Source organism: Sturnus vulgaris, chromosome 6, assembly GCF_052056855.1.
Source record: "Sturnus vulgaris isolate bStuVul1 chromosome 6, bStuVul1.hap1, whole genome shotgun sequence".
In the NCBI taxonomy this organism is placed as follows: Eukaryota; Metazoa; Chordata; class Aves; order Passeriformes; family Sturnidae; genus Sturnus; species Sturnus vulgaris.
Window position 1 is genome coordinate 11,387,047 of NC_142248.1, and position 17,513 is coordinate 11,404,559.

At 46.3% G+C, this 17,513-nt stretch overlaps 1 protein-coding gene and 1 long non-coding RNA gene across 7 annotated transcripts in view; one reads left to right on the forward strand and one right to left on the reverse strand.

Moving 5' to 3' along the window:
- Positions 1-2,151: 2,151 nt before the first annotated feature.
- On the reverse strand, positions 2,152-5,519 carry LOC148223315 (uncharacterized). 2 transcript variants are annotated; one of them, XR_015804430.1, is made up of 2 exons: positions 5,072-5,519; positions 2,152-3,171 (listed from the first exon to the last, which is right to left on the reverse strand). It is a non-coding gene; the product is annotated as an uncharacterized LOC148223315 (long non-coding RNA). The 2 variants fall into 2 exon arrangements; XR_015804431.1 differs by having other exon boundaries at positions 5,393-5,514.
- Positions 5,520-5,825: 306 nt separating this feature from the next.
- MAPKBP1 (mitogen-activated protein kinase binding protein 1) overlaps positions 5,826-17,513 on the forward strand; it is a 98,706-nt gene continuing 87,018 nt past the window's right edge. For 4 of the 5 annotated variants that reach the window (XM_088166990.1, XM_088166992.1, XM_088166993.1 and 1 more), the window contains exons 1-2: positions 5,826-5,903; positions 6,716-7,054. In XM_088166990.1, coding sequence (XP_088023116.1) covers positions 6,938-7,054 — 117 coding nt within the window. In that variant the 5' untranslated portion in view covers positions 5,826-5,903; positions 6,716-6,937. Of the gene's footprint in view, positions 5,904-6,015; positions 6,175-6,715; positions 7,055-17,513 lie in introns of those variants that run through there. The other variant, XM_088166991.1, reaches the window with a different exon arrangement.

Consider the following 17,513-nt stretch of genomic DNA (forward strand, 5'->3'; position numbering starts at 1 on the left):
TATAAGCATATTCTCCCTGGATGCATTATGAACCATAGATGTCTACATGACTTTTCTACGGGAACACATGAAGAAAAGACTCTGTGTAACTTCTGGCTGGATTCTAAATCTTTCAAGTCAGGTATCAGGAGCCTGGTAAAAAGACCTAAGCTATGGTAGGAAAAAATTTCTAGAAACTCATTCTGCTTATCCCTTGTAGCTGTGACAATACATGAGAAAGAGGAAGGGACAAAGCTCACTGCCAGAAAACAAGTCAGCAAAAGCAACTAACTCTGTTTGGGTTTCATCACCTGACACACTGTACATTGAGCTTTGGAGACCTCTGTGTGTCTGGAAAAGAATCCTCAGCACCTTTTGCCAGGACAAATTCATATCTAATGAAGCGGTTAATAATGAAATTATTATTAAGTTCACAGTAATTTTCATAGTTGGAGAAAAGTTAAACATGAAATGCCCTCTGTATACTGCCTGGTAGCTGCTTTTCTTCTCTTACCCTCTACCTGCCTAGTTTCTCATATAGTTGTTTTTATTCTGGACTGACCAAAGTTGTTTATCTTTCCTCCTCCACCCTCTCTTCACATCTGAGTGCCTGCTGTTCACTGCTCTAACAAGAAGTCAACAGGAGGAAAAAGGCATAATGACCCTGCTGAATCAACATCCTGTGAAGCTGAAATGACAGTCATTATCCTAACTGGAAAGCAGCACTGTGGTCCTTTGGAGGTTGGAGGGTAGGCAGCTCTTATAGAAGGGGACCAAATGCTCTTCTTACACTGAGTTTAAAGCCTGTGGGAAAAATGTATTCTCTGCTCTTCACTTGGCCTGAAAGTTGCTCAGGAACATAGTGAGGGTGTGGAGAAAAACGTCGGTCCCCACTTTTTCTGCAGGCACATGTGAAGTTGGTCAACCCATCCTCTAAGCCGTGTGGGAGCTATGAATCCACATGAGCGTGACGCTGATCCCTGACTAACTCACCTGGTCGCTGAGCTGGCCTCAATTGCTCATGCTGGCTGCCACAGCTTCCAGGTTGCAGCTTCCCCTAATACCAGAGAGCAGGTCAGCTCCAGCACATCTGTGTCTGAAAAAATGAAATCCTTTCTCAGATCTGTTTCTCTGCCTAAGAAAACAAATTTAAAATGGCAAAACCCCAAATTGATCAAGCTACCACCCAGGGGCTTGGCTGCAAAGTGGTATCAGCACATCAGGGTTTCAGAGGCACAGAGCACCTTGCAGCCCCATCACACAGAGGGTTTGGAAAGCATTTAGTGTATCCAGTCATGGGACTACATCTGCCCTCAGCACGTCAGCACGGCTGTCTGGAGACTCACCCTATGCTCCCTGCCTGGCCACAGGTAGTGAGAAGAGCTTTGTAAGGAGAACAAGTTCAAGGAAAGGTTTAATATCACACTGAGAGGGCTCATGTAGCACTTTTTCTCTGTGGCTTTGTGTCTTCTTTTATGTGCTCTTTTTTATCACCATATTCTTAACTAGGAAAAGAACTTTTTTAAAAATCACTTTCAAAACGTTCCTTTTGCTCAGAGCCCTACAGGATTATAGAACTATTGCAAAATGCTATTTCTTAGAAAAGCACAGAGGATTTCTGCAACAGAGAAAAACATTTTCAGATACTTCATTACCTAGTGCTTAAAAAGATGGCATTTAATTTGTTGAGGCATCTGTTCTTTCATTATTTAAGGCATCCCTCAGAAGACTTCTTTAAGAACACATAATTCAAGACCAAATGCTGGAAACATTAAAGATAAATGACATAATTTATTCATGGTACATTATCCTTTCTGTCAAGGAAGAATTCATGACTCTAGAGTGAAGCTGAAAGTCGTGTTGCTTTTGGTTATCATTAACTGATCTCAGTCAAGGCACTGCCCTGTGGAGATGGGTCCTACAGGAACATACTGTAAAAATACAAGCCTTGTTCAGAAATAAAGGTGAGGAGGGAATAATGGCACAACAAAAGAAACAGCAGCACGTGGTGGGGTGAGTGAGCACAGAAGGAGGCACTTGCCCCAGCACAAGCCACACACACACCTTTAATGACCTTCGACACAACGACTGGCCAGCAGATTACCAGCCTGACTGCTGCCATGGGAGAGCTTATTTTCGACACCACGAGCAAGAGCAACATCAGGAAGCTTGTCATAGAGCAGCAGGTTTAATAATTGCTTCTGGTCATGCCACTGGAAGAAAAACAGTTTCTCCATTTCAAGTGATTTGGTGTTTCTTGGAGGATAGGGCTGGGAGAACAGAAGCCATGCAGGACAGCATCATCTGCTCTGGTTTCACTCCAGCTAAAGCTCAAGTGGTTGTAGAGTCAGTACAAGGGTTTTACACTAACCTTTCATAAATTTAATATTACAATTGGAAAATTGTGGACCTCTAACAATGAAACAAGTGTGTGGTAAGACTTGTACTGCAATACCTAGAGGAAATTCGTGTTTCCTGCCTGTTTCCCTTTTGCACTATTGAGATCAAAGAAAAAAAGAGCAAGTGTTTTTATTAATGAAACTATAGAAAAAGTTTCTTTAAAAACCACTGGGAAGATCTTTCTCTTTAGGACAAACTAAAGAAACTGTGACATTTCATGCTGCTTCAAAAATAACTAGAAATGTAGTATGCTTTAGTCTGAAAATCAGAAACATCCGTTCCCTGTCCCAGTTCCTTTTCAGTGAATTTAGAAGTCCAGTGACATTTCAGAGTTAGCCTGTCTCTTCAGTCGCTTCACAGACACAAAGAATTGTAATCACAAATCACATTATGCTGTGCTCAGCTTCCAACAAAAGAGGAACAATTCTACTTGCATTTAAACAGCATCTCCCAAGCATACAGCTCAGCTGTCCCTTGTTTTCAAAGACATCCCTCAGTTCTTTCCCATATGTATGCATGTTTCTCCCAAATGTGATGACTCTGGTGTTTCAGTGTTGAACAGCAGGAATTTCAGTACTATTGACTACATTTTTTTTTTAAACTGTGTAGTGCCAGGTCTCAGTCCTGTACAGGCTGGTGCACATTTCAAACTCCATTTCCACTGTGAGGAGTTCCACTCACTAGAATTGATAGCCTGGATAAAACCAAGCATATGTGTAAATCTTCATAGAAGAGGGATTTCATTTTTGCAGCAGCAGCAGGTCTGGTTTCCTTCACGAGTTCCTCTTCACCCTTAGCATAAAGAAACTGTTACTGAGCAATAGAACAAGAGGTTTGGTAGGAATGGACAATATTCACATTTTCTAAAATAATCCTTTTCTTATGTGCCACGTCTTGAGTCACAGACCTTATCTGGGGCTGAAAGCTAAGACACCAAATTGCTTCATGATTTTATATACACACTCTTAGCTCCATGGACTTAAATTACTTATATTTTAAAAATAATTGCAATTTTATAAATTCTTGAAATTTTATTGTAAATCCCACAAAACTTGATATTTTTCAAAAAGCCATAGTTCCCAGAACCTCATGACACTTTGATGCAGCAACAAGCATGGATTTGTCTCTGGCAAGTGTATCAAAACAAAAGCTATCAAAGGTTAGACACTGACATTTTAAATTCACTTCCTGCTAGTTACTGATAGAGATTAGAAACATATCCTATTATGCCTCTGGGTGTTTTCATCAAATTATGCAGGTTTCTGACCAGACAAACCTTAGTTCTGCAAGCCCTTGTGCCTGCTCAGAATCCCACCTGGAATGCAAACAAACTTTTCCTGAAATTCTGGTGGTGCAGGTTCACACAGTCACAAGCTATGATAGTGGCAGTGTGCTGGCCACTGTGGGGAAGACCATAACTCATGTGGATCATTTGTCCTGATAAATCTCCACCTGAACTTCTGCAAATTTTCAGGGCCTGTATTCTTGGAAGGATTATCTCCAATTCCTATGAATACTTTGGGTTTGAATTAGTCACTGAAGACAGGGCAGTTGCTGAAGACAGGAAAGGGAGCAGGTCACCCACAGTAGGCAACAGGGAGCGAGAAAAATGCTCCAAGGGCATAGGATGAATTGCAATAAATGGCAGGGCATGTTAAGGAAGAGGGAGCTAGCAGGACTTTTCCATGCTACAAAAGGCTGGTTTCCTCTCCCCCCTTTTGGTGTGTGGTGTGACCAGTGTTGATACACACCATCTCTTTGGGCTGAGAGAGAGAGCTACATCCTAAATGTATGCCCTCTGACAGCAATTCAGGTTTGCTGGCTTGTGAAATCTGCCTCCCCACCTCCTCTCATGTGGTTAGTAGCTGCCATGGCATGGTAGGGAAGCTGTATTTGGGAAGCGTGGGAATTAGCATTCTAACTCTTCTGAACTCTTCCACGGGGAACAGGTATTAGACAGCTCCAGGGAAAAACCCTCTCGCTAGCCTGACGTATTTTCTTCCAGGCTCCCACCTGCTAGGAGCCAGTGTCCAAATTTCTGATTCCATGGGCATCTTGATGTACCAGTGGGCTGCCAGATTCCTAACAGAAACTTTGAAGAGCTGAGGGGAGAAGGAGCTCCAGGACTTCATCACAGGTGGGAACCTATGCAGTGGGGCCCTACCATGCCACTGTGTGGTTGTGGCCTCCCTTGGTCATCCAGGAGTACCCAGCTCAGCTGCTTATGGGTTTGTCTTTGCCTGCAGCCCCCACACCACCTCTGTGAACACTGTAGCCACAGTAAAACATCCACACACCAGATGTGAAGTGTCAGCCATCCCAAACTGTGGGGGCACAAGGTGACATCCCCTGTCCCCTCTCCCACCCCAGAGCAGCAGGGTGACACAGTCTCACAGTCCCTTTCCCTGTCATTCCCCAGCAGGCTCCTGTCGTGGCACAGGCAGTATGCAGTGACAAGCCAGGAGTGGCCAGCCAAGTGTGTAGGGCAGTCAGGACACTGTGACACCCTCAGCGACAGCAACACCCCCAGGTATGGTGTGCCAACCACTCTGAAGAGAGGAAGCACCCAAGATTTGAAAATGACTAAAGTCAGAGGTCAGTGTGGTTGAATTGTAGACACACCAATTTGCACCAACAATTCAACCTGTTTGAGAGACCAAGATGAGATAAATGACATCACTTGTTGTCCTACCTCTTGTATTATGTATGGGGCAATTTTCCAAATTTCTGGTGTCACTGTTCAAGGGATACTCCGTATTTGCTTAGCTGTTGGTGGTGGTGTCAGGGCAAGCGTAGTTTCATTATTTTTGGGAACTACTATGCTAGGTTTGGATGTTAAACCAACCCGCGTTCCATCTAGCCAGAGACACGACAGTAACAGGTTCAACCAAGGAAAAGATGGACAGGGTGAATAGGGCACGGTGGAGATGGGGGTGCAACCACGGCTCCTGAGGGGCGGCAGGCATGGCAGAACGGGCCTCTAACGTGCCTTTGACCTTCCCCTGGGTCCCACCTGGCTGTTGTGTGGGTGACGCGCCCTCGGATCCCCCTTAGAGCGCACCGAAGCTCGACCAGCGCCGGCGGCCTGCCCAGGTACAGCCCAGCCCGGGCCCCACGCAGCCGGGCACGGCCGCCGCGCCGCGATCCCTCCGCCAGCGCCGCCCGTCTCCCTCCGCCGCCCCCGGCGCCGCGGTTTGGCCCGCGCGGGCCGCCGTAGCGCTGCCGGGCGGCCGGGCCGGGGCTGCGGCCGCGGCCGGGGAGCGGCGGGACGGGCGGGCGCGTCCCTGCGCTCCCGGGCTCGGCGGGCGGGTCCCCGCCTGGCCCCAGCGCCTGGCCCGCACCTGGCACTGCGGAGCCGCCCCCTCGCTGCCGCCCCCTCGCTGCTGCCGCCGCCGCCCAGGGTACGGCCCCCGCCCCGCCCGCGGGGGCGGCCCGCGCCGCGGCCCCTCCTCGGGGCAGGCCGGTTGCATGGGCAGGCGCTGCGGGGCACCGTGAGCGCCGGGATCGCCGCTCCTGGGCGCCAGGTAGGAGAGGTTCAACGCGGCGGGGCGGGCTGCGGAGGGGGGAGGAGGCACGGCCCCTCACCCGCAGTGCTGCCGCCGCAGGGAGGAGGCTGCCGGCTGGGCTGGCTTGGACGTTTCTCTCCTCCTCTTCTCTCTTCTCTCTCCTCTCTCCCCTCCTCTCTGTCTCTTTCTTCCTCCCGCCCCCATTTTGCACAGAAGCCGGGAGGATAATTCACTGCAGGCTCTGACTGCATCCCTCTTCCTCCCGGCCACCACCGGCTCTTCGGGAAAGGTGAAGATGTTGGCCGGGGGTCTGTAATCCTTGGCAGCAGCTATAGTGCCTCCTTGGTTCACTTTATAAATAGGGGTAGGGGGATGTGGAAACATCAAATGCCTTTATTATCTGGTGTCGCGCTCTATGTAATTGTACGGACTTAAAACAGAGATAGATTTTTGAGAGTTAAAAACTCCCTTGTGTCTATTCTCGGCGTTTTTCTGCGACTCGGTGTTTAATAGTCAAGTACAGCATTGTGCTTTCCAGGCTCTGAAGCATAAGGTGAAATGGATGTGTATGGAGCTAAAGCAAGTGATGGGAATTTTTGTCCTTGTCATAAGATGATATTGAAGTGCAAAATATAAATTTTGGATTTGGGAATTGGTGTGGATTTGTTAATTGCTACTAAGTGGATGATAATTTGTGTGGAAACCTCTGAAAATAGTAATGCTGCCTCCATCCCTATAAGCTCTTGCATTTATAATTCTTGCAAAGAATGAGGCTGAAATTGAATTTATTGTGAATATTGTATTGACTCACAGTGCATCTTTCAATTTAGATTGCTGCTGATTTGATCCTCTGGAATCTGCAAAAGGAAAGTCTGCCAGCCTCTGTGAATAGCTTTGCAGTGTAACAGGAGTGGAGTTCCCGAGCAGAATCGCTGAGAGATATGTGAATGTGTGGGAGCAAAGCTGAGCCCATCAGTGTTTCTGCCTCAAACCTGGGCTCGTTCCCCAGGCACCATCCGTGTGTGGGGTGAGTACCTCTGTGGCACCTGGAGATGATGTCAGTCGAAGGGTCTACGATAACGAGTCGGATCAAAAATCTACTTCGCTCCCCTTCCATTAAGCTGAGGAGAAGCAAGCCCGGGAACAAGCGAGAAGATATAGGCAGCAAGGTGAGTGCTGTGTGCTGCAGCCAGCATGCTTTAACTTCGTTCTCTAAGTTTCCATCTGTACTCATAATGCTGCTTTGGGAGTCCTGGTCTAATTGCAGAGTGATGCGGAGGAACTGATCCATGACTGGTCTGTCTTTTAGTTGGGATCTTTGCTCTGCTTCAGATCCTTCCTGAAACTTGTGCTCCTTTTTTTGAAGCATTCTTTTTGCTTGTGTGATGTGAACCTAGTCTATATCAGAAAGCTTTTGGGATTTCCCACACTGAGGTGTGTGGAGTTGTTACAGATGACTAACAGGAGAAATGCAGTGCTGCCTCTTCCTCCATGTTACCAGCTGCTAACCTGCATTACTGGGACCTGAGGATACAGAAAACACCTGTTGTGTGTAAGCAATTGCTCTCACCCTCCAAAGGAGAGTTCTGTGAGCATGTGGGGGAGGGAAGGATGATATGAAAGATGTGAAACATGTCTTAGAGGTGTCTGTTCAGGTAGGGTCTGTGTTCCACAGGTTGGGATGTGCTTTCCTCTGTGTGCTTCAGACCACCTTTCCTTGGGGTTATCTTCTGTTGGTATAATTGGTTCTTAAAATCTGTCATTTTTCTTGGTATTTTAAAGAATTCCTGACAGACACTCACTCACTGGGAATTGATGGGTGTCATGAGGAGAAGATGACTTAAGCCTGGCTTCAGGGAGCAAAGAGCTGGGTGGCATTGCCTTGTGCTGACAGCAGGTGCCTCTGAGTCAGGGCACCTTGTTCTGTCCCTACCACTGATTCACCTGTAACCCTGGGCAAATCACTCAGCCTTTGTGTAACTCTCTGTCTCCATAAATAGAAAACTTAATCCTTCCCCTTTTGTGAAGACTTGCTAATAAATAAGAAGTGCTTGTACTACACATCTGAAAAGTGTATTCATTGGTTTCAAAACAGTAATGCTTCAAAATCTCTCTCTTGAAGTGAAGAGTGTATATAAAACTTCAGGGGAAGTAAATGACACTGTACCTAAAAATGGTCTTTCCCCAGCATGACATCCTGTTCTCAGAACTCTGGTTCAGGTCAGAGTTTCCCTTAGATGGCTCTTTAATACCAAGGAACACAGTATTCTTCTCTTGCCAAGCAAGAGGAAAAACCTGCATGGCTTCCTCAGAGTTGTCTAGGGGAAAGTCCTTGGTGCTTGTGCTTGACCTCAGTGTATGCATGTGCACGTATGTGCATTTTGTGCAGCCTGTGGACTGCCAGTGAATTGTGCTATGTTGGTGTTGCTGAGGAGCAGTTTGTTGGTCTATATTCTGCAGAGACTTCTACTGGAAGAGACAAAAGCCACTTGTGCCCCCACATATGGTGGGTATTTGATTTTGGCTCTGTGGTCTGTACACTCCATTTCAGGGCTGGGACCTGCTGCTACATACCCTGGGAATTTTGTGGTACGTGTTTCATTTTGCTTTCCTTACACGTGCCTTTTGGGAGAACTCCATTTTATCCTTTGTGCTGTCTCCCAGTGTGCAGCCAGGGCTGTCTGAGCCCCTGGGGAGGGATATCATGGATTCATTCTGCACCATCAAACTAGGGTTTCAGGGTTGGATGTTGTCCATCTTATTAGTAAGAGCCGTTAATCAGTGAGGTGCAAAGGAACTGGTGTGGAGTTTGCTGGTAGAATCAGTTTGGCATTATGAGAAGCTAGGTGCAGGTGTTGGTTTCCTGAAGTGATCTGCTCTGAATTAGCTCAAATGAGTTAGGGTCTGCCATCAGTGGGCTAGCTGGAGGGATCAAAATGAAGGGGGTGGGCCCTTTATCAAAGATCTGACAGACGTAGGGTATCTGTGGAGACACTCTCTCTGCTACATGTGTGCTCCTTTGCTTTCCAAGGTGGGAAGCAGCTCTGTTTTTCTAAAATAGAAACAGGTTTCAGTCTGCTATTTGGTGTGTATGTAAAAACCCCTGGGACTAACACTTGCCATCATACACATCCCTCCTGAAGGATCTTTTCTGACCTGCAGGAAGGAGTCTTTAAGGCATCTTTGTCTCTTGGACTTTTTGCTCCAAGAGCTCTATGAAACACCTATGGTCAGGCGCAAGCATGAAAGGGCCAATGATGAAGTTGGTCATCTCAGCTGGACAGATGTGCAGATGTAGGTGAAGACCCAGCCCTCTGAGTCCCTCAACTTTTTATTGCAACCAGGTGCTCAATTTAAGCACAAACACCCTCAGTGGCATTGCTTAACCTTCCGTGAACTGTGGTGGTTTGTTTTTTTTTTTCCCCTCCAGTGGGAAGTGTCCTGGCTCTTTGCTAAGGAACCCTTTGGGCACGTGAGGCTTGCCTGGCTGTCTCAGTGGTTAGGGACAGACCCCTTGGGCAGTTTGTCATGCTGAAGAGAAGGCCTGTGAAATTGCCTCCTTTCAGTGAAGCAGCCGTGTAATGCTGGGCTGGCCGTGGGCAGTCTGTAGGAGGCTGGCTCTGCAGAGACCTGTTTGTGCATTGCTGTGGAAGGGGGAGTGTGGGTAAATAGAGATAATTTGCATGATGGCTGTGCAGGACATGCAGTGTATTACTTGGGATCTGTACAAGAGAGAACTTGTTTTGTGACTTCCACTAGGACTTATTTCTTGCTATAATTAATGCATGGTTTTACTGTAGAGCTCCAGGTCTCTAGAGAAGTAAAACTAAGGAGCCAATAGATAATCATAGACATTTAAGAAAAGGAAAAGGGGGGAAGGAATGGGAACTCTAAGTAAAGCTTGTTGACAAATTGGATGTAGTGTTTGGTTTTGTTACTGCTTTTTGAAAACAGCTTTTGACTAGTTCTATGTTTAGACTTCTCTTTTTTTTGTGTGTGTCTTCTGATGTTCATGGCTTGAATCCATTTTTGCTGTGCTCTCCAGATCTCTGTTTTGTGTGTTGAATCAATATAGACCTAGAGTATGTAGCCTTAAGTCTAAGGCTTGTTGACTGTTGGGATTTGTAATGTATTGGTGTGGCGGTTGGAAGCTAAAATTTCCTCAGTAAGTTGATTGGCCTGCATTCAATTTCTAGAGGATTACTAGCCCTGCCAGAAATCCAGCCGTGCATCTGGTCACCGTGCTTGTGATTCCAGTAGAGACGCGGGGTTAAAAACTGGGCACTAAGTGCCGTTGAATCACCCTGCAGAGCAGCACTATCAGGAGAGAGGGGAAGTTCAGGCCTGACCCATCTCCCATTGTTAAAATATCCTGGTTGCTGTTGTACTCTGCTCACAGAAGTAATGTACCTAAGCAAGTACAGCTCCTGCAGGGGTTGTTTGTATTCTTGAGCTCTACGTTTGTAAATATAAACCTCTTTTTAACTGCCGTAGCTGTGTGTGTTTTAGGGGGGATGGTGTGTGCAGGTATCCTTAGTCAAATGACATTGTGAATGTCAATGTAGAAACAAATTGCTACAAAACCTGCTACAGGCTTTCCCTGAAACAGGAAGCCAGCGAATCAAAGAAACAATTTGGAATTTGCTGCTGGTTTCTTTGATCTCTCCTGTTTTTTCTAAGCCAGAAATATTTCAAGTTGCCTGTTTAAAAGAGTGCTTTGACTAAAACCTGAATTCCTCAGCAGGGAACTGTTGTGTTGTGGTCTCTCCCCTCTCCAAGTGGCATGCAAACATGTGCAGCTGGAGTGCCTGTTCCTGCCCCACGATGCTGAGTTGGACTGGGTGGTTCTGCAAAACCTTCCTGAGAGCTTTTGTTCTGAAAATGAGCCCTGACTAAGTTGCTCCTAGTGGGACAGGGTTTCCTGTCCTCCCTTGGTGAGGTATGGTCTGTTCATACTGCCAGTCAGTAGAAACAAGTACTTCTGTGTATTTCTGTGTCCTGCCAGTGAGCTTGCACGGATTTAAGAGGAAAGCAGATCCATGGAAGCTTTAGGCTCCTCATGTCTTGTCATTCCCAATGAAGTTCTCCAGTTTCTTAATCTGCTGAGAAGCTGGAGGGCTCAGCTAGGACCACAGGCTGTCCTGGACACAGGAGAATGGAGTAATGTTTCTGGCCTGACTGTAGCTTCCTGCCTTCAGCACACAGTCCTTTTTGTTTGAAAATATTGTAGCTTCCAACATGAATCAGTGTCATACTACTGCCAGTCTTAACTGGATCAGCTGAGAATTGCTGAACCTGAACTGGAACAGAATCAAAAACCACACAAGTTTGTTTCACTGATATAAATGCATCAAAAATCATCACCTCTTATTAAACTTCAGGTGCAGCTGAGGCTTGTTGCAGAGTGGGATTCTTTGTAAGTCTTTGGGAACAACTTGGTCCTGCAGCAGCAGAACCTGCTGGGTTCCCAGGGAGCTGGATGTGGGGCTGAGCAGCCTGATTGTGTGGGTGAGTTAGGGAGCAGCCTGCCTGATGCTGACATTTTCTTTTGGCAGGATTTGGAAGGGTCTTCTACAAAATGATGGTGCTTTTGAGGAGCTATTCAGTGCGGTATTGCTCCATTCACCCTTTTTGTTCCACTGCAGTCCTACCCAGCGGTGCTCAGCCTGCCTTCTCTGGGAGCCGGGGCACAGCTGAGGGAATGCCTCTAACCCTGGTCTGGATGTCTGCAACTGTGCCTGTTCTGCTTCAGCATCCATGAATATTGTTTGACCCCAGCTGATAGCTAGGGATCTCTCTTACAGCTCTGCATTGCTCAGTCTAAACACACCCAATTGCTTCAACAGCTAAGGGCCTGCTGTCCAGAGATAGAAGGGATTTCATGTCTGGTCAGGCTTATAACAGTGCCTGTTAAAGCACAGGACAAAGGCTGGTTGGGTTCTCCATAGCCAGACCTGCATTTCAGTGGTGTATCTGTAGATAGAGTCACTGGAACAACTGGGAGTTTCATAGCTCAGGGGTTGAATGCTTCCCTGCTTGGGTTGCTCTGGTCCCCCCACTGCATTTCATCCTTGGATATGTGGTGCTCAGGGTGACTCTGTGTTTGTTAATAGTTTCCTACACAGCATTTTCTTGTTCCACTCTTCACTCTATGAATGATATGCCTTGTAATGAAAATAGAGGGTGATCTGGCTAGCTCCCTTGGTCTAAACATCAGTGTTAAATGTGACTTACACTCACAGAGCATATCAAAGCCAGAGTTTTTCTGCTGGTGAGCTGCAGTGCCAGTTGACTTCACTTCTTGAAGTATAGTGGATATAAAAGAATATAACAATTTAACATATTTGGTCTTGTAGCCTGCAGTTATATCCATAAAACATTGTGATACTTCTTGCCAATCTTGAGGCAAGTTTGCTAGTAAGATCCATCCTTCTAGCCACCCCTAAATCATGTGCTGTCTTTACTGTGAAAGACAGCAGGAAGCATCTCCATGGCAGAGGGAGCATGATGGATGGTGTGCTGGGATGAAGTCAGCATAAATAACACAAACTAGGTCATTTGCCTCGTAGGTTTTAATGGTTCTTGCTTCCTGTGGATGGTCATACACTGCTTACCTGGATAGCCTTTCAGAGCTGCTGTTGTCCTGCCTTGAATGTGGTTCTTCACCTCCTTCAGATGAGCTGGCACCCTCCGAGAGGGCACATGGGATTTGGCTAACCTGGCTGGAGAAGCTCATAAGCAGGTTTTACACTGCTGTCCCTGCTGTGCTGGGTGAGCTTTGTACAGAATCCCCCCTTTTGTCCCTGGGCTGTGAAGTGTGCAGTGTTTGCCAAAGACCTGGCTGGGATAGTAAGATAGCAGAGGTCAGAGGTGCTCAGAGGTGTTGCAGGTGGTACATTTGCTGCTTGCTAGTCAGAGCTGTTGTTCACTGTGGTGCTGAAGGGACTGGTGGAGAAAGGCATCCTCAGACACAGTGGAAAGAGACCTCCTTCAGAGTGTACCATCTGTTTCACTAGCTGCGTGCTTGGCCCTTCCTGTAGCGTATCCTCATGTGATTCAGAAGGGCAGAACAATTGAAGTGTTGGTTGGGAGTCTCAGACCAGGCTGGGGCAATATCTGGTTTTCCATTATCAAGGATCTGTAAGTGCCTGTAAAATGACTTGTATATTATTTTACTGTCTTCTGTGTCTAGTAGAAAGTAACTGCAAGGCACCACCTCAATTTCTGTCTGAGAAAGTGCTGGTCAGCATTTTGATGGCCTGGAAAATTGAAGTAGATATTTTGTTTCCTGTTGATCAGGTCTTGGAGAGAAGTTGCTTGATTTGGCTTGGTACAATTTTCTCTGTGAGTGTGAAAGCAAACAACATATACTAGCTACTCTTTGGCTTTTTTCAAAGGTTTTGATGTTTGGTGCCAGGAGTGGTGCTTACATGGCACCCAAACAGTGCTTAGCCCTCGCATTAATGCTGAATGATCCCAGCTAAGGACTGAATAATTAACTATCACCAAGCCCAGTTTCAGTTACTTCAGGCTTGTGTTTGTGCCTGCCGTACCTGCCTCCGCATAGCTGGAAGTTTCTGAGGGCTCTGGTATGTGCATAGCAGGGTTGCTGCACGCTGGCTCACTGCTCTGGTTCCCAGATGTGGGCTGGTCCCTGTGCCTGAAACCCTGCAGGCTTTGCTGAGGCTATACCCACTAAAGGGTACTGCAATTCAAAAAACCCTCCCACTATTTTCTTTCACCACAGGGCTACTTATCCTTGCCCTGAGCATGTTTGTGTATTGTGCAAGGAAAATGCAACTGAGGCCTGCAGATATTGTAATCAGCTGTGCTGTGTGATCTGTATTCAAAATATCAATGCAAAGGCGACTTTTTGCTAGTATTTGTGTGATCATAGACTGCAGGAGCATCTTCTCTCTCTCTACCTTGCTTTGGTGAACACTGGACAGATGGGATAAAATAGACCCAGCCCAGAGGAGCTTCAGGTTTAAAAAACTAAAGGGATGGAGGGAATGTAACATGCTTTTTCTACACAGACGTGGTTCCAAACTCCCACAGGAAGTCTGAGGCAGACCTAGAAATTGAATCTTGATCCTTTAAGGCCAAGTCCTAGCCTTAGTCACAAAGCCCAACTTCTTGTAAATTACCGGGGATGTTTCTCACCTCTCCCCTGTGAGGGGGACTTGTGCTCATTTAAGATGATTTGCTTGAAAGTCTGCAAACTGTGCTGTTGTAAATGCTGACTTGGTCCCATTGTCACTAATGATTTCAGTAGCTCTGGTGATGATGACTTTTCAACAAGCTCAAGCAGATTAAGCACCATAAGAATTAGAGCTGTGGAAACCCCAGTAAGCCTTGTAAATTTGCTAGTGTCCCAGGAGACCGGTACTGTTGTTAGTTACTGTGAGGAAACTGATTGAAAATAGTACTGTAGAAGACTATGAACTGCTGGTGTATTCAGAGTTTCCAAGTCAATAGCAATAAAAGTCAGACCTGCTTGTTCTCCCAAATAAAGTATTGAAATTCACAGTTGGTCAAGATAGCTAATGTGATATAACAACTAATATGAGATTTCTTACCCGATGAAATTTTAATAATGGCACTCCTTCCTTACAGTCATACTTCTTTAATTTCTACATCTCCCTGACACTTTGCACAGTTAGTCTGAAATTTCCCCCATCATCAATGCAGAGAGACTCCTTTCTCCAGAAGAAGGTAGATTTCCAGAGGTTGCATCATAGTAGAGAGTCATAACATTAACAAATGTCTTGAGAGCAGGCATATGAAAGAGTTTCTGATAGAAGAAAGCAACTTTAGGAGAAAGCAGTGCCCGTGGATTCAAAGATATAGAGTTGTAAAGCTTTCCTCCCAAGTAGGCACTGTGAAAAACAGTGTTGCCTCTTCAGAAAACCTTCCCTATTGACAGACAGGCTCAGCACAGGATAGCTGTTTGAAGTTCCACTATTGAAGTGTTAGCTACCTCTCCTGTGCTCAACAGTGGTAGCCTTTGAGGTCTCCCAAGGGCTTTGAAATTGGCTGCTCACCTTTGAGTAGCACATAAGGGGCTGCTTGCCTTTGAAGTCTTGTTTGTACTAGGGATGCTTTCATTTAGAATAAAAGAAAAGCGCCATTGCTCAGGCCAGGCTTTGCACCAAAGGAGCTTGAGTTCATTGCACAGTCCCTAACACAATTTAGATGCTGGAGATGCTGAAATATTGCATAAGACTGGAGGTGAAAGGAGTGTCTGCAAGACCTGCCTCTTTATTTGGTGGCAGGTCTTGGTGTTCAGAACTCGCTCTGTGCTTTGGCCATGGCCATGCTGTGGCTGGAGCCATTAGGGGATAGGGATGGTGTCAGAGGTATCCTGAGAGGACGTGAGTGTCAGGGTGTACTTGCCTAAGCACTTGCCAGTGATAGAAAAAATTAGCAAACTGAGATTCTAAAACAAGCTGTCTGAATGCTAACACAGTATCATAAGAGTCTATTGAATGGTCCTGTCCCTGAGAGAAACAGGCTATACCAGTGAAAGGACTTCTTTCTGCCAGTTATGTTTCATCAATACTAGTCTTTTCTGCAAGAGCTTTCTGTGTCTTAAGAGTGATATTTTTCATGCTCTTAAACTAGTGCTTCTGTGCTGCTGAACTGCATAAAGGTAGAGTGAACTTTGAAATAGAACTGTGTAATTTTCTATTAAAATGCAGTTAAAGTTTTTAGGTTCTGTGCTCTGCTTTTCAGACTGTCTCTGAGCCTCATTTTTCCCCCTCAGTGTAAAACAGACAGTATACTTCTCCACTTTCTTCAGCGTCTAGGGCTTTAAAACAGCTGCATAACTTCTTGTGTTTGGCTTATCTCCCAGTTTTGAACTAGATATAGTGGTTCTGAGCACAGTTGTTTCAAACCTGCTTTGGGGGTGTCATCCTTCTCGAGCAGCTGGGTCCAAAAGCATTCCTGACTCTGAACTGGAGCTGACAAATTTGAGATCTGTTTTTTTTTTTGCTTAAGCCCATCTTGTCCCGACTCATCTAGTTTTCTTGGACTGAATCATGGCCAGATAGGCTTTAGATATGGTTCTGTGTACCTTTCCAAACTGTCAGGACTGTGTTTGCCCGGTGTGTGCCCCGAACCCTGCTATGGGAATGGTGATTGGGTGGAATGGATACAAGACGACATAAAGTATTCTTAAGGATATGCGTGAACAAATATTTCTGATGAGTTTGTGGTAGGTCTGAATGAATGTAGCTGTTTCTAGGAGCCTGAGCAGCTTTTGAGGCTGGAATTGGGATTCTACTGTCCTCTGCACTGGGAGGATAATCTTCCTCCCTGATAATCCGTGGTTTGTGCTGCCTGTCTCTGCAGGCTTCCCAAGCTAAGCTGTTGAGATGTATTAGCACGCAATCAGCAGCGTGAATAACTGCTGCTGGGGGAGGATGAGGGTGAGAGGCGGCTTTCTTCAGCTTCATTGCCACTGCCTGTTTTTGGCTGTGACTTCTGAAAGTGCAGTCTCCAGCATCACAGCTGTGCTGAGTGGCTTATGGACATTTACTTTGTGAAGTTCTTGGTCCATTTTCTGTAGCAGGGCTGCGGAATGTAGAACGTTTTGATGTCTGAGACCTGCAAAAAATGCTTTTTTGATGGAGCTATAAGTGGAAAAATGAATATGGTGCTGGGGGAGAAGATGCAATGCCTGGACTATCTCTGCTGTGTGTCGAAGCTGCTCCAGGCCCTTGGAATGAACATCTCTGCCCAGGAGTGTCAGTGTGTAAACACGGCTGTTAATAAAATGGCCAGGAGGCTGATTAATGGCTTTCTACACAGCCTGCTAAAGCCAGGGTGAGAGCCAGTGGGCCATTGCATGGCCTGACCTGCCTGCTTGCTGGTAACCTCATGGCTTCTGCCCTGGCTTCTTCCAGGTGCTGCAGCCTCCTGTGGCCGTGGACATGCTGTGTTGTGCTTGGGAAGGAGCACTGTGATCCTCCCTCTGGGGCCTGTGGCCCTTGGTAAACCTGAGAAGCTTAGTTTAAACACACATTTGGGAAAAGGAGACAGCCAAGCTCCCAGTCTATAATATAATAACCCTCTATAATGTGCTCAGAGTCTGTGCTGTTCCAGACAATGCCTGGACCTTCATGGTGGAACTCTGGTGACCAAAGTTCCAGGCTGACCAGCTAGGCTGGGAAAGACCACCAGGTTGCCCTGGGTAGTAACATTGCCTTCCATGGTAGGGGATGTGATGTGCTGGGCAGCTTCTGGCTTTGCATTTCTGCCTGAATTGTCTCATTAGTTTGGAAAAATCTGCCTCTTTGGTGAAAGACAAGTGTTTTACAGGGCACCTGGGGATCTCTGAGGTTACCAGGGGTTGAGAAATACTGATTGCTGTGGACAGTCATGTGATGTTCCCCTGGGAAAAGAAAAGTGCTTGTTGCAATAAGGCAGTTAGTTTTGCTGTCAATATTTTCCAGAGGTTGAAAACAATTGGGAACACTCATCACCTACTGCCTAAAGGTTTGTTGGCAAGCAAAATAATCTCTTTATTTCTGCTCCTAGTTTTTTCTGGCACTTAGGGCCTGTTGTACTGGGAAGAGCAACCCAGCCCTCCTTAGCTGGCAGCCCTGGCTGAGGAGAGGAGGA